Genomic DNA, 20,603 nt, shown 5'->3' on the forward strand with positions numbered 1-20,603 from the left:
AGATACAATTAGATTGAGCGCTCAGAGTTCTTCGCTGACAGATCGGCCGTCTCAGTTGAAGGAGTTGATCACACTTAGCGTGCCCCGAAAACTGCAGCTTCTTTGTGCGTTCCTGTTCATGGCCCTTTTAGCCCTCACACAATTTGAAACGATCACAGGACGCTCTCGTTCAAATCCTTAATGCAATTCATTTATTTATCTCTTGCTGTGAGAGACGACTGTTCCCGACATATTCCTGAAAGCGGCATGTGGCTTTCCTTAATCTGTTGTGCAATCAAATGATGGTTGAGAAACGTCAGCCCTTCCCACCGCCGGCGCTCGCAATCGCTCTCCCCGAGAAGTCAAGATGGATTCTCACTCACGCAATCTCGTTACTGAACCCATTTGTGGGGAAATGTCAACATTATTTGATTATGCTATGGAGTGCTCTCCTGTAGTTCTTTTTTTTTTTTATCTATCTTTTTTTCCCAAGTATATTTCCATCACTTCACCCAGTAGATTGAAAGCCAAAAATAAATTAATCTGGATATAGTTTAAAAAAATAAAAAAAAATGTAAGCTTTAATTTAACAATTAAGGCCTGTGGTCATTTTAAAACGTCATACATTTCAAATGATACACTTAAAATCATTCCTTTAGAATTGATATATTTTCACATGTGATCAATGCGTTGTCATCACCGGGGGAAAAATAACTGGCATAGTCTTCGTGGTTGGGAACAAAATGAATCAGGAAAAAAGAATTTTCTACTGTGAAATGGGTTGGGTTCAAATTCATCATATGGACAGGTGCCATATTTGTTATGCAATGGCCGTCGGTAGTTACACCATCTTAATTACTATTGATAGAGCGGGAAATATACGTAGGTGATAAGGCCACAGTTACGGATTGTATATTGATGATGTTTGAAGTAGTTTATAGTCCACCAGGCAAGAGGTTTTTTTTCTTTATTTTCAGAATGTTTCTGTTTTAGTGGCTATCTCATAGTTTATTCCCACAGACGGGGAGCCTTGCGACACGCCGAAGGAACCTCGGCATCGCTGTGGTCAGAGGCGGTTGTTTCAGCAGCGTGGTATGTACATAACAGGCGTATGTATTCTATATATCTGCGCTCGGCCAAAGAGCATCGTGGGAGATGGACCGGACGGCGTCACAGCGGCACGCCGTCAGACAGGTCCGAGTGGTTTGAGCCGTAGCTCACGATGGAGAACTCGGTGGGAAGAGGCTGGAGGGGCTCGATAGTGGTCTGTGGAGGCAGGACAAAATGGGTTTAATGAGAGCAGACGCCAGTTTTTCATGTCCTTCGTGTGAAAACGAAGGAATGAAACGTATGAAACATGAACAAAATTCATGTCGAAGGAGCTCATGCTGACCGCGTCAAACTTCTTCTCGCTATAGACTTCGTTCCTGTCAATGAAAGTCAGCATGATCCAGTCGCAGATGATGGAACACTGGAGGAAAACAAACGAGCGGATAACACGTTTATGTTTAATGTCAGTGATGGGATTCCCTAAAGAGCGAGGGCCGGGAAAATAATTTTTTCAAAGACTCACAATTCCGACAGAAGTCATCGCAGTCACCGTGTTGATGATGGTTGGAATGGGGCTGAATTTACCAGCCTGCACAGAAATGACACGTTGAAGTAGGCTGAAGTATGCATACGGGCAGTGTGGTTTTCAGGGAAACTTAGAAACAAAATAAAACCTTTGACTTCAGAAATAAAATAAAAATCCACTCACATGTCCGTGAACTATGACATCCAGACGGATGCCAAAGGCCTTGATGAGCGTCCGGGACTCTACTCCGCCCTTGCTGTAATACTTGGCAAATCTGTGTATTGCATAGAGATCATTACATTTCACTGCATATATGTATGAATGTATGTATATGTATGTGACGAATAAACCTCTTGAATCTTGAGATCAGGGGAGGGGGTAGGATGTTGTGCAATGAAAATACCACAAGTGCTGGGTCCCACCTGTAGTAGTAACCGGGGTTAATTTGATCCTTCCTCACGTCAAGGCGGCGGAAGGAGTACGTGGGTCTGCAGTGCGACGGGTCTAGGTCCAAGTTGCACTTCCAGTTGATGAACACTCCGATGACCCCTCCCTGATGAGGAACACCACGGACACCCCGGCCAACATCCCCCAAGTCAATACAGAACTTGGGAGTATGCGTATCGCGGGAACGTTCGCGCTAAAGTCGCACACTCACTGTCTGGCACAGTTCGCTGAACTTCTGGCTGGCCTGCTCTGCGATGTAGCCCAGGCGGAACTTGGGACAGTACGGCTCCTTCTCCTCGTCATAGTGGCACCGGTTCAGGTATTTCTTCCTGTCGCGTTTGGTTGACATTTGTTTGACATTTCCCCTGCCAGAAGTTTAAACACCAGTATTATCACAGCAGCTCACCAGACCGCGTGTGTCTGTCTGTCTGTCTAAGAATGTGTGTGTGTGTGCGTGTGCGTGTGCGTACCATACCTCAGCACGTTGAACTTCGGGAAGTGGATTGAGTTCCTAATGAAGATGGTAAAATTGACAGCTTCCACCAACGGAGGTTCCCTGTTAAATAGTACAAACACCTTCCTCTTACAATCGGTTATTGGTATTTCACGAGCACATCCCAGACTAAATCATAATTGTGTAAATCGGTGGTGAGCCTGTCGTACTGTACGGCAGCGTACTCCTCGACGGGACACCAACTTCTGATCTCACAGGTTTTGATGGTTCGGTTGTAGTACGGTACGCAGCGCCCGGTTCTCCTGCCTATGGACAGCGTGACGGTGTGAATGAACGGAGTCATTCGACGAGACACAAACAAACAGTGAAACTGGACCAAGCGATCGGCGTACCGTGACCAGAGAAGTCCACCTCCCCGGGGACGCAGTCCGAATCCGTTGTGCAATTGGCGTTGGCGACGGTGAAATGCTGAAATAAAAACAAGACAGCTGCACAACAATAGCCAGAGTAATTCTTACACGTTAGGGGTTAGTCTCCATGCAACAGACACACCTTGATTTATTTTTCTCAGGATGACGCTCTCGCGTCGACCTGAGCAGAAGTATTTTTTTTTATCTGACCCCGGCCGACCCCTCACCTCAGCGCAGGTGTCCTGCGTCTGATCGTACGTGACCTCGCGCCTCAGGATGATGCTGATCACGTCGCCGCCCTAGACGAGGGGAGAAGGTCACGGTTGAGGACGTTGCGGTTCCACCGGTTCAGTTCACGTGTGACATTCATTCCGCGTCGGGGTGAAACTCACCTCCGGGGGTCGGACGTACTCCACCGTGTCCAGGATGCGTTCTCCCTGCACCGCCGTGCCCTTCATCCGGGTGTAGACCGAGCTCTCTGGGCGGGTCTCGCTCTCCTGGTAGGCTTTCTTGCTCATGAACACGTACCTTTTTTGGATGATATAACAGATAAAAAAATAACATCTCATGCTGCGTTATGAATTTGATCTCACTACAATAAAGATAGTTTCCTAGAATGAAAGAATAACGCTGAAGCTGGACCAGACTGTTTGATCTACATCAAATATAAATGTCAAGACCCAATTTATTTATACTCTAAAAGGCCCTGACAAAATCCCAATCTATGAAAATGGACCAATTTGGATCAGATTACATGGTCAGTAGTGGCTTGTGAGACTATAACATCCCTCTTGACATCATTGTCCTATTTATATTACCCTCAGTTATGTTTTGCCTTTGTTAATCAGAATATCGTCAATGGGAGTTTACATCCTTATCAGTAAACTGCTATTTTGGAACGGCAAACAATAAATAAAAAATTCTGCTATATTTTCTTTTTGTGTAAGCTCATCCCCAAATAGAAAAATACTAGTGTCAAATTTAATGATGATGATAATGATAATAATTATTATAATAAAAGTGCTTTTGACATACTCATAATACAAAAGATTAACAAGGGGCAGAGTACAAATTAACACAAGACAACAATAACAACTAAAAGAAACAAAAAAACAAAACAACAGAAAAACTGTCTGGTGAAGAGCTGAGTTTTTAAGTGTGACAGCCAACCAGTCTTTAGCGTGTACTAAGATCACATTGTAAATTCATATGTTTATTATTTAAGAATAAAACATGCAAGCTGGGAACTTACCAGATAAAATAGGTAATCACAAGAAACTGCACCACTCTATATATGACTCCAAGTGTTCTGTTTTTAACCACCATCACCTTTGGGGTTTCATAGTCCCAGAAACTAATGAAATAGTCCTTTATGAACTCAAGCAGTCCCATGGTGTGCCTGTGATACCTTGAGTATTGTCTCGGCTGGATCTGTGTAATCTCTCTATTGTTTTCTATTCCTCTTCTAAGCTGCACGCACGTGCAGACCACACACGTTCCTTTCTTTTCTTCTACTCAACTCTCTGTCTCTCTGCATCATCCTGCTCTGGCGCAGGGAGACAGGGAAATGAGGGGTGGGGTTGAGGAAAGTCATCACTTTTTTCCCCAAGTGCATCCGTTGAGAGGGTTATTTCATCTGTAATCTGAGACACACATACTCAAATAGACAAATAGTGTGTGTGTGTGTGTGTGTGTGTGTGTGTGTATGTGTGTGTGTGTGTGTGTGTGTGTGCGTGCGTAGGTGTGTGCGTGCGTGCGTGCCTGTGTGAGTGTGTGGAGCCGGCCGAGCTCAACCCAGCTACAAAGAAAATATACATATATAAATTTTAGCTGCTGTTCGGATGAGAATAGATTAACCTCGGGGTTGAGGAAGGTCATCACTTTTTCCCCCAAGTGCATCCATTGAGAGGGTTATTTCATCTGTAATCTGAGACACAGATACGCAAATACACAAATAGTGTGTGTGTGTGTGTGTGTGTGTGTGTGTGAGGAAGAGGATGATAGACAGAGAGCGAGAGGGAGAGACAGAGAGAGAGACTTTTAGACTTTTAAGGTTCCTCTATTTTCAGTAAGTCATGTCACGGCAGCAGAAACTTGATTATGGAAAGGAACCAAAAAAACAAAAACAACAACAACAACAAAACCAGAGACAAATCACAGGTCAGCAAGAGTATAGACGTCTCTCTTCAGAGAGAGAGAGAGAGAGAGAAAGAGAGAGCGAGAGCATTTTCAGTTCAACTCAGCTTTATTGGCATGACAGTTATTACAACAGTATTGCCAAAGCCAGAAGGCAGATAGCGCCCAACAGGAACAAAAACATTAGATACAATAACAACAGATTTACCCCCTAATAATAACAATAACAACATCGACAACCTGTATCATTCAACCCCACAACAACAACAACAACAACAACAACAGTAATAATGTGAATAATTACCATAAAAGTAAAAAGTAAGTCGATAAAAAGCAACAGCAGGCGCAGGTTACAGTGGATTCAGATTGTCCCTCACTTCATTTTACTCAGGCGCGTGAAGGGCCCACTTGGGTCCTCGCGGTTGTGACGCGTAACCTCCGCGCATGCCAAACAACACGTGCAGGCAGCGGAGTGTCGTCGCGGGGCAGTGCTGGCTGCGCTCCTCGTTTTGGTGAAAATTAAAAACGAGTTCATTCGTTTATTTTATCCTATTTTATTTTATTTTTTTGCCCGTGTTAATTTAAAATGGGAGGCCTTCAAAAGAAAAAGGTAGGTTCGAGGTTAGCTGCCGTGCTGACTGAACGAGCGTTCACTTTGTGCGTCGGACAGGGTGTCTGCAGGCCTTGAACGCGCTTTGACAAATACCGGTCCTTAAAAGCCGTTTTTAAATGTTCTTCATTTGTTTTTTCACGAGGTCTTGATTTCAACATAGACACTGTATCTGCTTTTATCTAGCCCGCTGAACCGAATACACTGTTAATGCTTACCTGCAGTGACAAATTCGTCACTACAGTCGTGTGTTTGAAGTTCTATGTAAAGAAAAAAAAAAAGTCAAACGTATTCCAGTGCCTTTTCACCTGCCTTGACATCTGATCCAAAGGAAACTTGTAACTGATTTGCTAATCCAGTTCGAACACTCCTATTTGTAACCTGCCCTGTAACAAACATATAGAACTTGCCTGAAATACTAAATTGTCTAAGAGAGAGAGATCAGCTGTGCAAACGTCAGTCTTAAAGTTCTTAAAATCATAAAAGGGTCTTGGATTTCCTGGGTCGGGTATTCCTGGTATATTATGCAGTTAATGTTTTTAATGTAACAAAGTCCCTTAGTCCCCTTAACATCCTGTGTGTAAAAGCAGTATATGTTTTGCGATTCCAGTATGAGAGCGGAGCTGCCACCAACTACATCACCAGAAACCGAGCTCGCAAGAAGCTGCAGCTCAGCCTCGCCGACTTCAGGTATATAACCGACCAAATGGAGGAATCATTTTCTCTTCTACTGCGCACACTAAACTATCCCACATCTTAATATTTGACTGACAGGTATGTTTCACATCACCGCTTTTTGATCTGCCTTTCTGATTCCCAGACGCCTGTGTATCCTTAAGGGCATCTATCCTCATGAGCCCAAAAACAAGAAGAAGGTAAACAAGGGCTCCACAGCTCCGAGGACTTTCTATCTGCTGAAGGACATTCGCTTCCTGCTGCACGAACCGATTGTTGGAAAATTCAGAGAGTACAAGGTGGGCTTTACTACTCGTATACACACTTTTCGTTTATGTTTTGCAGTTCACTGAAGCAAGAATTATCCACACAGACACACAGTGCTCCCCCCAAGGATGGCGTTGTAGCAGGGGAGTTGGGGGGGGTCATGCGTATGCAATGACATTTCTTTAAGGGAATCCTATCCAAATACGTATGAGTGGGATGTTAGCAATTTCTTAACTGAGGCACTTGTTCGAAAAGTAAAAAAAAAAAAAAAGAAAGATGGGAAGGAGAGAGCGGGCCGGTGAAGGAATCGGTCAGTGAAATGTCAGTTGTCTTTGAGATTCACGGCTTTCACACATCACGGTGGCCCTCGCGCATAGTAAGGCAGAAGAACCAGTGCATGTGGAACACCTACTATCTTTGGGAATACTTTTACTGAAACAAAAGGTGTCAAGATGGATCTCCCAAATCAGAATCAGAATCAGAAATACTTTAATAATCCCAGGGGGAAATTACTTAAAATGTTGTTTATTTCACAAATGTGTTTCCTTGCATATTCCTGTCAAATGATTGCGTTTGCTGTAACGTTACTGACGTGAAGTTGCAGAACTGTTTTCCCTTTGGCGAATGATCATCCTGAATCTGTGATCAGCATTTCTTGCTTCATTGTTGACATCTTCCCGGTGCTTGTTGTTTTAATTGTTGTGTGGACATCTTCAGCTAAGTGAAAAGTTTCTCGTTTGTATGCTTTACTAACATGTGTGTGAATTGACCTGGATTTGAAGCGTCCATGGTGCAAAATAATATAACGTTAGAAAAGATAAGATGGAGTCCTCTCCTCTGTGAATTTTTTTATTTGTTTTTTTACAGCTGCTGCTAGGTGCATATAGGGAAAACACTGATATATTTTTTAATTATTGGTTTCACTAATTGTGAAAATACTTTATTTTAACAGGTCTTTGTACGCAAACTCAGAAAGGCTTATGGAAAATCAGAATGGACAGGAGTAAAGAGACTGCGGGACAACAAGCCGACCTACAAACTAGATAAAATCATCAAAGAGAGGTGAGACCGGAGGGGGTGGTGTATTGAATAGTCAAATAATAGCCTGAGAGAGGTAAGTTTTATTTACACATGCCTTTCAGTCGGCAATATTGGTTTTATCTATTTATTTGTGGTCACCTGTTATGGGTTTTTCACTGACCGATGGCGATATTTAGAGAGCAGGGAGGCCGATGGCCAATATCTAATGCCAATTTGTTTTTTGGGGGTTTTTATTTTTTTGCGTCTGATAAAATATAACAATTTAATAACAAATGAGGCACAAAATTGCTGACGTTAAATGAAGATTTATTTTACACTATTGTTCTTGTCTGCATTGTCTCTGTTTGCTTAAGTAGATCTGCACTCTGTGACGGGTGCATTTATTTTAAATAAAAGATGTATCAACTAAATGTCCACAGGTAATCAAAAAAACAATTTTGTAGAAAGAGTGAGAGTTTTAATGTACTTAACAGCGGCATTTATCAGAAGATAGTAGCATCTTGTTTTTGAGGGAGAACGAAAATTTGTAAACTTTTGTTAATTTGTTTTTGGTCGCAATTAATATTTACTTAACACTAATGTATTATTCACTTGACATTTTAAATAAATAAAAAATGTCCACAAGTAATCAAAAACTAAACTCTGTAAAAAAAAAAAAAACTTTTATGAATAAAATCTGCAACGAAATTACAGCCAGAAGTGAGGAGGAGGCCTGTCGCGATAATTACTATATTGACTTATGTACATGGTCTCTTATCATTTTTCTGACCTTGATAACGTTTTTTCATAGTGCGGGCTGCGGTGCCGCTACTCCAAGTATCAATGCTACAAAATCTAAACAGCACCTCAGCAACAGAAGAATCCTCCGAAATCCCCATCTCCTCCTTATCTTTTGCAGTTTTCACAGTGACTACGATCATTGGCCCTGCCTGATTTTTATCTACGCTAGAATCCACGGTGCCACTGTACAGATGCTGCATTCAAGTCACATGGGAATTTTCGTTCAAAATGACTTGCTGCTTTCTGCTGCTCGTAACATCAATCTGTTATGTATATCCATAACCACTCTACTTATATCCAAACTTATGGAAAAATATATTTGGAAATGGCTTTGTACAAAAGCTAAACGACGTAATGTAGCTGAAATGTTTCAAAGTTAATAAAAACACGTTATGGAAGGAATTATGTCACAATTCACAAATACATATAATGAAAAACATTTTACAAATGAATGAAACTGAGCCGAATGAACAGGAAAAAACTCTTCAGAGACACGTTTTGCTGTCATTCCTGGTCATGCTCCGTCTGTCCTCTCGTCTGCTCTCTGTCGGGAATTTCACCATGAACAGGGCTCAGGCACCTATACACACAGACACAGTGAATCAGATAAAGATAACGTGTCACTCGAGTCCTTTTTTTTTTATTGATTTGATTGTGTAGTTTTATTTTATTTATGCTTTTGTTCATTTAGGATATTTAAAAAAATTTTTTTTCACATTACAATGTCTGAATTTTCTTAAGAATTAAAAGTTCATTGCTGTTTTAAAAAGGGGGTATTTGCATTATTATGCTATGATATTATCATTATATTAATGGGAAAAACGGTAAATAGACCATAATAGACCATGAATTTAAAAAAATAAGTCGCTTGTCAGATTTCCATAACAAGCAACCATATTTTATAAAACAAACAAACAAGTAAGCGGACTTGATCTCCCTCTGCCGCCAGTCTCCCCCTGCACACAGGCGGGGTTGTGTGGAGAGAGGAGAGATGCAAACACTGGCGCGGCTTTACGGAAGAAATGGGTTATGTAGTTTAAAGCAACCTCAAACTATACCGATACAAACTGTATTGTCTCATCCTATAATCTTGTATGAAAATAAATCAGTATATTGTAAATAGTCTGTATAGGGTCCAGCTTTACCAAAGGACTCTTCATTATTTATTATATCGGAGGTTTATGACATTGACAGGTCGATATCCGATATCTAATAATTCGCCAATATCTGCTCGATATATCAGAAATCCGATATGTCGCCCCACCCTAATGTGAACTACCACATGGTCTTTTCTCTTACTGGTGTTCCTTTATATGGCAGGTACCCCACCTTCATCGATGCCCTTCGTGATATCGACGATTCCCTTTCCATGTGTTTCCTTTTCTCCACCTTTGCACGCACGGGAAAATGTCACGTCCAGACCATCCAGCTATGCAGACGTCTCACTGTGGAGTGGATGAACTACATTATTACATCCCGTGCACTCAAAAAGGTAATTGGTCCAAGTTTGCAGTACACGGGAGTGAGTAACCTATGCTCTTAGTAGGAATACTCAAATTGAATGGCCACCAATTGCAATTGGCCAAACTTCGCACTTGTTAATCAATTGGTGGTCTTGAAATTTGTCAATTACTAACCAGCCAATCGATGGCTTTAAAAAGTTATAAAAGTCAAAAAAACATATTTCCCCACACACTTTAGTCTACTGGAGAAGTGTCAGTATATTTTGTGTAGACTGAAATGTTGTCTATAACGACATTTGTCGATGCATTACAAGCACCACTCTAAGAACGTTTCTTTCCCCCATAGGTTTTCCTTTCCATCAAGGGGATTTATTATCAAGCGGAGGTCCATGGACAACTCATTACATGGGTGGTGCCTTACCAGTTTGCTCATGATGTAAGTTAAAATTGATGTAATGCAGCCCATTGTGATTATACTAAATTTACACTGTCAATGTGGGTACAAATATTACAGCCTGACTCTTTTCATTTTCACAATGGCTGCCATTGTATGGTTGCCTACTCAATATTGGTTAAATGTTAGTAAAATGGCATAATTTCAAAAACATTTATCCATGGGGATAACTCTGGATCCAGTGGTTTTGTTCTGTTGAATAGACTGGTTTCAATCAAATGGATCTTGAATTGAGAGGTCATTAGGTCAAGTGGCAGAACTGATAAGGGTTTTTAATAAAAGATGTTTTTGTCACACCATTTGTTAATGTTTGTCTCAAACAGCCAGCGTGATGTTAATATATCACTAGACGCTCCCTTTTTTTTTTTTTTTTTTTCTACCTGTGCTGTCAGCATGCTGGGCATACAACACAGAGTATTTTTATGCCATTGCATCCAGGACAGAGTTAGTCTGCAAGTGGAGTTCAAGTTCTCAACCTGCAATGCAACTCTTTATTAATTCTTAAATCATCAAGAACTGCTGCAATAACTGTCCTGTGGCAAGGGAGAGGCCCACCCCACCGCAGCCGACCAGACGCCCCACCCGGCATGAGTGCCAAGTGCCCCTACACGTAGCAGCGTGTGCCCAGCGCAGGGCACCTTGATGCTTCCCACTGCACATTAGGCTTGAGCGAAAATTCCAATCACCGATCGCTGGGGGGCAACGATCGGCAATAGACAATATTATCAGTGCGGCAGGGGGTCGCATGCAAGTGTGTAGAACCTAATGTATTGTGACAAATGCGGTCTCCCCGTTACAGAAGTACAGGATTGTTTATTTACCAGTAAAGTAGTCACACAAAGACGTCCAGTGTTTACTAAATGAAGTCCCAAAGCAACAAGGAGACGTCCGTGGAACAAGATTTGCGTGTAGAGCGGCAGGCGGGGGCGAGCGGGTGGAGGGAGCACCTGCCTCTTTGCCCCTTGATGCCCCATGGTGCCCTTTTTATCAGGCTTCTGTTTTTTTTTTTTGTGAATGGGCATCGAGGTAGCCTATTGTCTGGGCAACGTATGCACATCCATGTGAACGTGTCCTCAGCACGCTTGTGATCTGCGCACAGCGGAGCGCAGATCACGGGCGTCTCATTGAGCGCTGTCGCCAGTGATCCGTGCTCCGCTGTGCCGCTCCGTTTGCCCAGAGTGGCTAAATGCCTAGAACCGGAGATGGGGGTCTAGTGCCCTTTTTATTTATTTTTTTTTTTTTTTTGAGCACCTGCCCCTCAGTCTCAAATTGCGAGGCAAAGCTCATCAACTGATTGTAGCCATGCACGCATGCAGCCCGCATGCCTAATATTTTGAGTTAATTGACTGACATATTAGATGTATTTTTGTTATGTTTATTTATTTAATACTTTGCTCTTCCAGCACCCTACTGACGTGGACTACAGAGTAATGGCGACCTTCACAGAGTTGTACACCACCCTCCTGGGCTTCATCAACTTCCGTCTTTACCATTCCCTCAACCTTGTTTATCCACCAAAGGTATCCCCCTCCATTAGGCTTGTAATACATTGCAATATCAATCAGCAATATTTGTTTTCAAAAGTAATGATTAGCAAAATAAGTCCTTTCTAAATCCTCCCTCACTTCCAGATTGACAGTAAAGCAGAGTCAGAGCTGAAGGCAGGGAATGAAGAGGACTACGCCATGGACTCAGAAAGCTACATGGAGGTGAGGCTCCTTCTTATTGGAGTCATGGGATATCAGGTTGTGCGTGCAGAGGCTCTTCTTCTCCAAGACAAGTGGTCATGCTCTTTTGCTCATCTGGTTTTCATGTGTGTCCGGCAGAAACTGTCAGCCTTGAGTTCCAGTCTGGCCCGGGCGGTTTCTTCAGTAGAAGAGGAGGAATCTCAGATGGACCACTTCCCTGTTGAAGGGGTAAGCATGCGTTCAGCACATTGTTAACTCAACGTCATTCGCGCCACGATTGTACAGTATACAGGGGAATAAAAGTCAATGAATTAATTGGCCTCGCAAGGCTGAATTTAGAGTTGAAATATACTGTCAGAGGACTTTCGTCATTAGAGGTGTGATATGAGGGACTCGCTCTCTGTTTGGTTGCTAGGGCTGACTTGTTAATGACCCTGTGAGTAAAAATTAGCAAGAGGAAAATAAGTTACGTCTGTTCAGTTTTTTTTCTAATAATAATGATTTAGTTATTATTATAAGCCAATTTTGGGTCATTCCTTTAAAAGCAACCTCTTAAAATGCTTTTTCTGCATTACTTAAGGAGGATTTGGAGCAGATGGAGGCGAGGGAAAAGGAGCATAAGGAGCAAGAGGCTCAGAAAAGGCTCTTTGAAGGACTCAAGTTCTTCCTCAACAGAGAAGTGCCAAGAGAGTCGCTGGCGTTCGTCCTCAAGTGAGCACTGCTGCTGTATAACTGAGCTTCAGCAGCAGGAGCGTAATATGTTTCTAATCTCTAATTCTTGCTGCCGTTTAGGTGTTTTGGTGCTGAGGTGTCCTGGGACAAGTCTCTGTGCATCGGTGGCACGTACGACGTGACTGATGAGACCATCACCCACCACATCGTGGACAGACCCAATGTGGAGAAGCAGTATATTAACAGGTTGCTAATCATAATTTGAGGGTTTTTTTTCTGAATCTTACTGACTGTGGTTTCAGATGTTTGACAGTGTTTTGTTAATATTTTTAATTCCATAGAGTTGATTTAGAATTATTAAGCCTTCCTCAGATTTCCGTACCTTTTGTCTGGTGTCACAGGAAAACGGTTCCATAGTCACTGATCATTGCAGTATTTAAAATAACTGCCTGTCCTCCCACTCAATACCTCTGCTTAACGTACCAGATGGTAACATTACTGCCTAGGTTCTTTGATTAGCGGTCAACTTTTTGGGATGGATTCTGTAAAACCATGACAAACCATGATAATCCTTCCTGATGAATTCAACTTGTATTTAGTCCAGTGTCGCTGCTGAACATGCGCTCAGCAGTAGGTGTTAATTACAATTTTCTTCTTAGTTACATTAGTTAACGGTGGTTAGGTATGTGTACTAAGATCATTTTATTAATTCCTCATCATGCTGAAGATCACTTAGACAGGCTACCAGGAGGAGCTGGGTATTAAAACAACAATCCTCAGATCTTCCTGAGCCACACTGCCGACCATAATTGGGCCTGTAGTGTAGGATGTTGTATGCGTACAAACGATTTAGCTCCTGAAAGCCTGCAGTTGCTATACGGACCCACATTTCCCACACCGGTCACTGTGTTAAATGTTGTCTTGTATCACGGCAGGTACTACATCCAGCCCCAGTGGGTGTACGATTGCATCAACGCCAGAATATGCCTTCCGGTGGAGGACTACTTTATTGGGGTAACCCTCCCTCCCCACCTCTCTCCCTTCGTGGAAGAGAAGGACGGAGACTATGTCCCCCCCGAGAAGCTGAAGATCATGGCCTTGCAACGTGGAGAAACACCGGGTACAGACCTCAGCACTCATTTATAGTGGTGTAGATGTGTCTGGAAATTCTATATGGAAATGTACTTTACTTCTTGATTATAGCACAAGAAGAGGAGGAAGAAGAAGAAGAGGAGGAGGATGACGATGATGACGATCAAGATGATGATGATGATGATGAGAAGGATGAAGAGGAGGTGGCAGAAGAGACAAATCTGCAAAAGATGGAGGAACAGCGATCCCAGGGCAAGGTGAGACACGTTTGCAGCTCTGTTCTTACCAACTGTGGCTTTGTGTGAACCCTAGAACTCGTTGCTCACATCCTTATCTCCCTGGAAGTCTCTTCCAGTGAAGGTGACGCCAGGAAAGATGAAGGTACAAGACAGCGCCCGCTTGGAGCAGGAGGAGAAGGCAGAGGAGAAGCGCCTGGCCATCATGATGATGAAGAAAAAGGAGAAGTACCTCTACGACAAGATCATGTTCGGAAAGAAGAGAAAGATCCGACAGGTAAGAATGCATTGTTGTGAGCAAATCTAGAATTAAAAAGAAAGATTGTTTTTTCTAAGGATGTAAAGTTGTTAAAAAGGTGTTTTCCTTGTGATATGATGTATGGCTTTGACTGTTGTGTTGCTGTTTGATCAAACCAATTGATTTTCCTCTTACAGGCGAACAAGCTTGCTGCCAAGAGAAAGGCCCATGATGACGCTGTCAAGACAGACAAGAAAAAGTCAAAGAAATGATAATCTACCAAGATTGTTAGAGGACTGAACTGGTGGCTGTTGCCATACCAAGTTACATACATCACTGAACAATGTGCTGTGGGAACTCGGGGCTGTAAAAGTCCAAGTATGCAAGTTCCATGCAGGGAAACTGTTTGGTCAGAGAATTCGTTGTTAATAATAAATTGCAGGAATTGAGAGATTGTGTATAAAAATCTTAACAATTTTCTGACATCTGAGTCTTTCTTCTGGTATGTTTGACTTATTATTGTTGAGCAGTAAGCAACATTTCCAGTTTATTTTCATCTAGTGTATACTGAAATATTCTGTATTATACAATAAAGGCCTTGTTAATGACGCTGTGATTTCCTTATCTTCTCTCTACGACAAGTTGGATTTACAAATGCCTCATGTTATACAGTGCACCATATTCAAAAGGTTTGGTGCAGCTTGGGTGTGAGGCAAGCCTTGTGTTTTTGGTTTCGGGGTCACTCGTGCCATGGGGCGGAGGTCTGGCATGTTGCGTCCATGCGGGGCCCGTGGGCGGCAGTGACGCAGGAGAGTTGGCATCCTCCACACTCCATGATGTGTTGTGATGTCGTTGGGACAGGGGCCAGGCCAGTCATGCCGTCCACTTATCTCTTAATTCACCGATTGACTTGCATCCGTGGACCTCCCCACTCATTTGCGTGGTATATTTGCATTCCTTGCCTGCCTGTCCAGTCCGGGTCTCAGGCCAGCACTCTGGATGCGTGCACACAAGTGGCCTCCCAACTCAACAAAAGAGTCAGTGTTATAGCTGGATGCAGCGAGGGTGGGATGAGCAGCATGAGCCCTTTGTGGTCCCCCTGTTTGCTGAAGGACTACAGTGTGGATGGAGAAAGAAATGGAGCGCACGCACACTGTAATGGGTGAGGTTGTATGACCACATATTGTTAAAACCCTGGAACCCACAGCAAAATGGACTCACCCGTCTGTGGTTGTGGTTTTCATTCTCTATTGGTACACACTCACTGCCTGTGGCAAAATACATAATTTAAAAACCAACAACCTTGGTTTAATTTAAAATGAAATCTAATGTTTCCAGGCTGTTGTCAAGAATGTATTTAACTAATATATCATCAGTAAATAATTTATTTTCAACGATCAAAAAATGTTCCAATACTGTACAAATATGCAATGTCGCCCCCAGGCTTTGCAGCTGACTCAACATGAACACAAGCATTGTTGAGATAATTACCTTATCTGTTGTCCAAAATTGAGTGTACCATTTATTGTATATTAATCCGTACATTAATTGTCCATACATGATCCCAGATCATGTATAGACACCGCCTGCTAAATGAGCGCTTTGAGCAATACAGAAAAAGAGTCTTGATCAAGTGTCACAATCGAGGCCTTTGTGCCCCGGCTTGCCGCATTTGTCCTTTTTATATTATTTTCCAGTCCTCCTATCAGCTTGCAGCTCAGACAGTGTCCATACTCAATAGCCCTCTGTATGGAGCCACAGAATGGGGACTATACAGCCTTCCTTTTGCACACCCCCCCCCCCCCCCCCCCCCCTCTCTCTTTTACTCACACTGACAAGTGCAAGTCCCCCGGCAGTGGGGCCTGACGTCAAAGGGGCCAAACGAGCCTCCCAACAGCGCTGCTTCAGCTGGAGCGGTGCTAAAATTGAAATTGGAAGAGGAGGGAAAGGCCATGCGCATCAGGTGTGTGTGTATCCAGAGGGAGGAGGCGAAAGAAGAGATCACCTCCTGTCAGACAAATGAGCTGCAGGGCAAAGCCAGCATGCGCATGTCAGGATCCCACAGCGGGCATCTGCAGGTTCTTTAACACAGCGAGGACTCTTACCATGCACTTGGAGCAGAATCACCTGCGATAGGGTTCTACAGGATTTATGCATGAGGGTAAGAGTTGTTTTTTTTGTTTTTGTTTTTTTCAATTCTCCTTTTCTGATATATTCAAATCTATTCTGATAGATTCAAATTAACTTAAGTTTTGACATTCAGTACAAACTTCAACACTGATCCTCAATGTGTTCGAGCCATATCACAGTTTTTTATTACATGTCATTGTTTGTTGTATGGGTTGTGTTCCATGTAACTCTATGCTGTTGGGGGTGTATGTCGATAAAAAATGATGTAATACAAAACATTTGTATTTGTATTTCATACAATGCAAGAAGGTGTTGCCCAAATGTTACTGTAACAAACACCCAAAAAATAAATTCTCTCTCTCTTCTCTCCAAGATGAAGTTATACTTCTTTCAATCTTCCCTCTCTGTGTGTTATTGGAAAAAAAAAAAAAAAAAAGAAAGTAAAAGCTATAATAAATAAATATGATAATAGTCCCTTCATGGCGCTCATGCAAAAGGATAGTAATGATGCTCTAAGTTTTTGAACAATGAGTGTACTATATATTTTGAACTAGAATGGTGAGTAAAAAAAAGGATGTGGATTATGGGGATCTAAGGTTTAGAAAGAATAACTTAAATGTACCTTACAGCTGAAAACATGGGAGAATTGTATCCATGAGATAAGATATCCGGGGGAATCCAGGAAATCAATAATAGGAAGTAGAAATATTTTATCCCATTGTTTTTGAACTAGGTGTATATGTGGCAAACAAACACACACTATAAATGATCAATGATCAACTAGATTATGGATTATATTTTAAAACTGTGATAACATTGTGTTTGATAATCGATGTAGGGCTGTTTCTCTTTACTCGTATTTTAAGATCTTCTTTCAATTCTTCTCTTTTTTTCAGTACTTTTCAACTAGTACTGTGGGGGACTAGTTGACAGTGTGCTTGTGAGTCCGCCTGTGGATCATCCAGTTACTGGGTGCAAGGGAAACGCTGGCGCTCAGGCCGGATCAGTTTCCACATGAATGTATTATTTATTGGAGTGGCATGATAGTAGCAGGATAGGCCATTTCAAGGTATATACCTGTACGGCATTTTCTTTGCACGTCCTAATTTTCACTTGAACCTGTTTAGGTTTTTTGATGGTAATAATAAGTGGAGATATGTTTAACTACGACATCCTGTCAAGCTGTTCAATTACACTATATACAAACCCCTTTTTTCTACACCATTATTTAAATCCTCAGCTTTATTTCATAATAGTAGAACAGCTCTGGACAAAACAAGGATTATTTTACCAACACTATGTTGCTAAAAAACATGGAAAAACACGCCTTGTTCACTGCCAGTTCATCACAACCGTTGCGTCTGAAGCTATTTTGGGGTCATAAAATCAACGAGAGTCTCAAAAACTCTAGAAATATTTTACATTCGACAGGATTCTACATTTCGTTTATTCAGGGCTTCTAGCAAATAGACCATGTTGAATGAGTAACAGTCGGATTGGTTTTCGTAGGTCATTTGTACCATGGTTGGGAAGCAGGGAAGGCAGTGGAGGTCCATCTGCAAAGGCCTGGTCCTCGGCACGCTGCTCACCAGCTGCATGATCCTGCTTTACTGCCTTTCTTCTGTGGACGTCCCCTTCGATCTGCCAGAGTAAGAGCCATCGCATTCCACCTGTACGCATTCTGTAGAGTACGACCTTACAATATGCACGGTATGAGCATTGAAGACGTTGCATGTATCAATTTTGTCTGAAAGATTTAAAATTGCCATGTGGATTGTAAAAGAAAGTATGCATTTGAATCAATGAAACAGGGTGAAACAAAGAGACTCAGCTGTCGTATAATGAATAGTGAATTTAAATGAGACAATTGGGCGTTTCTTTCTTTCTTTCTTTCTTTCTTTCTTTCCCCAAGGATTCCGGTGCCTTACTCCTGTGCCCACCGTCCAGCCCATCTCCACACCCTGCCCGCTGCAAACAGCTCCAAACAAGTCACCGGCCGGACACGTCTCTGTGCCCCTAAAGTGGATATCATGTTCATGAAAACCCACAAAACAGCCAGCAGCACGCTCATCAACATCCTGTTCCGATTCGGGGAAAAGCACCGGCTCAAGTTTGCCTTCCCCGACAGCAGGAACGACTTCTTCTACCCGACGCCCTTCCAGCGCTCCCAGGTGAAGGACTACAAACCGGGAATGTGCTTCAACATCATTTGCAATCACATGCGGTTCAACGCGGCTGAGGTGGCCAAGCTGCTTCCCACGGACACCACCTACATCACCGTCCTGCGAGACCCCGCCGAGCTCTTCGAGTCGTCCTTCCACTACTTCGGCCGCCTGGTGCCTCTGACCTGGAAGATACCGGGGGAGGACAAGCTGAGCGAGTTCCTGCGTGATCCTTCCCACTACTTTGACGCCGAGGGCTTCAACTCTTTCTACCTCAAGAATCTGCTGTTCTTTGACCTGGGCCAGGACAACACCCTGGATCTGGAGGACCCTCGGGTGGAGGAGGGCATCAGATCCATCACCGACCGCTTTCAGCTGGTCATGCTGGTGGAACACTTTGAGGAGTCGCTCATCCTGCTCAAGGACTCTCTCTGCTGGGAGATGGAGGACCTACTCTATTTTAAGCTCAATGCCAGAAAAGGGTCCACTGTGTCTAGACTAACTACGGACCTTAGGGCCAAAGCCCTCCAGTGGAATGCAATTGACTGGAAGCTGTACCAACATATTAACGACACCTTCTGGGCAAAGGTCTCCGCGTACGGACGAGAGCGCATGAGAGGGGATGTGGCGGAACTCAGGAGGAGGAACGCAGAGATGGCAGGCATCTGCATTGAGGGCGGCCACGCCGTGGAGGCCGTCAACATCCAGGAGACAGAAATGCAGCCCTGGCAGCCCATTGGAGAGAAATCCATCATGGGCTACAATCTGAAGAAGAACGTGGACAAGGCGCACCGCACGCTGTGCCGCAAGATGCTGATGCCCGAGCTCCAGTACCTGACGGAGCTGGGCGTCAACCTGTGGATCACCAGGTTGTGGGGTCATGTAAGAGACATCATTAACTGGTGACTCGAGACGCAACCACGAGTGGCCAATTTAACTTTGGAAGAAAGAATGAATGAGGGAGTGAATGGATTTTGAGAAGGTGTTGCAAAGTTTGCGAAGTTTTGCAGTACAATGGTTTGTTGTTTGGTTTGAGTCACATCCCACCTCGTGTGGCCTGACCTCAGTCTTTAGTATTTACCTTTTTATTTCATGTTCATGTTTGCAGACTGCTATGAACCTGATGGGTGCTTACAGAGCGTGTTCGCCTCAAAATCTAGAAATTCAGAACCAAATCATGACGTACAGTCTGCCTGTCATTGTTCAATTATGTGTTTTGGAGTTCATATTCACATCATAAAACATTTTGTCTTGTTTGATGTTGTTATTTTAAATGTATTTGTATTGCATGGTATGGTATTGTATGTATTGTATAGTATGGTGTGGTACGGTATGGTATGCATGGTATGATATGTATGGTATGGTATGGTATGTATTGTATAGTATGGTATATATGGTATGTATGGTACGGTATGGTATGGTATGGTATGGTATGGTATGGTATGGTATGGTATGTATGGTATGGTATGGTATGATATGGCATGGTATGGTATGGTATGGTATGGTATGGTATGGTATGTATGGTATGGTATGGTATGGTATGGTATGGTATGGTATGGTATGGTATGGTTTGGTATGTATGGCATGTTTGTATGGCATGGTATGGCATGTATGTATGTATGTATGTATGTATGGTATGGTATGTATGGTATGGCATGCATGTATGTAGGGTATGGTATGGAATGGTATGGTATGGTATGGTATGGTATGGTATGTATTGTATGTATGGTATGGTATGGTATGGTATGGTATGGTATGGTGTGGTATGGTATGTATTGTATGTATGGTATGGTATGGCATGGTATGGTATGGTATGTATGGCATGTTTGTATGGTATGGTATGGCATGTATGTATGTATGTATGTATGGTATGGTATGGTATGGTATGGTATGGTATGGTATGGTATGGTATGGTATGTATGGTATGGTATGACATGTATGTATATATGGTATGGTATGGAATGGTATGGTATGTATGGTACAACAAATAAACATTGCATTTTTCCTCATTGGTCTGATTACAAGCATACACACAAATATTACAAAATTGTAAAAATATAACAAATAAATCAACCACAGAAATGATTATAAAA

The 20,603-nt window shown here is 42.7% G+C and overlaps 3 protein-coding genes across 3 annotated transcripts; 2 read left to right on the forward strand and 1 right to left on the reverse strand.

The window, feature by feature from the left end:
- Positions 1-1,108: 1,108 nt before the first annotated feature.
- On the reverse strand, positions 1,109-4,258 carry p2rx2 (purinergic receptor P2X, ligand-gated ion channel, 2; the record flags this gene model as incomplete). The annotated part of the gene is made up of 12 exons (XM_080003393.1): positions 1,109-1,245; positions 1,373-1,450; positions 1,553-1,618; positions 1,739-1,829; positions 1,978-2,108; positions 2,214-2,367; positions 2,478-2,558; positions 2,666-2,762; positions 2,849-2,924; positions 3,094-3,165; positions 3,259-3,394; positions 4,119-4,258. 12 exons carry the CDS (start codon positions 4,256-4,258, stop codon positions 1,150-1,152), a joined length of 1,218 nt encoding a protein of 405 aa, XP_079859519.1. The 3' UTR covers positions 1,109-1,149.
- Positions 4,259-5,472: 1,214 nt separating this feature from the next.
- pes (pescadillo) lies at positions 5,473-14,827 on the forward strand. The gene is made up of 15 exons (XM_080004360.1): positions 5,473-5,612; positions 6,223-6,302; positions 6,433-6,586; positions 7,507-7,616; positions 9,696-9,867; positions 10,185-10,274; positions 11,696-11,812; positions 11,924-12,001; positions 12,119-12,208; positions 12,561-12,691; positions 12,773-12,898; positions 13,588-13,772; positions 13,856-14,001; positions 14,090-14,257; positions 14,416-14,827. Exons 1-15 carry the CDS (start codon positions 5,589-5,591, stop codon positions 14,488-14,490), a joined length of 1,746 nt encoding a protein of 581 aa, XP_079860486.1. The 5' UTR covers positions 5,473-5,588; the 3' UTR covers positions 14,491-14,827.
- A 1,323-nt stretch (positions 14,828-16,150) lies between these two features.
- Positions 16,151-20,592, forward strand: gal3st1a (galactose-3-O-sulfotransferase 1a). The gene is made up of 3 exons (XM_080004143.1): positions 16,151-16,379; positions 17,858-17,997; positions 18,261-20,592. The coding sequence occupies exons 1-3, from the start codon at positions 16,374-16,376 to the stop codon at positions 19,414-19,416; spliced, it is 1,302 nt and encodes a 433-aa protein (XP_079860269.1). The 5' UTR covers positions 16,151-16,373; the 3' UTR covers positions 19,417-20,592.
- Positions 20,593-20,603: the final 11 nt, after the last annotated feature.

The sequence above is a fragment of the Zeus faber genome (assembly GCF_960531495.2).
Source record: "Zeus faber genome assembly, chromosome: 7".
Taxonomy (NCBI): Eukaryota; Metazoa; Chordata; class Actinopteri; order Zeiformes; family Zeidae; genus Zeus; species Zeus faber.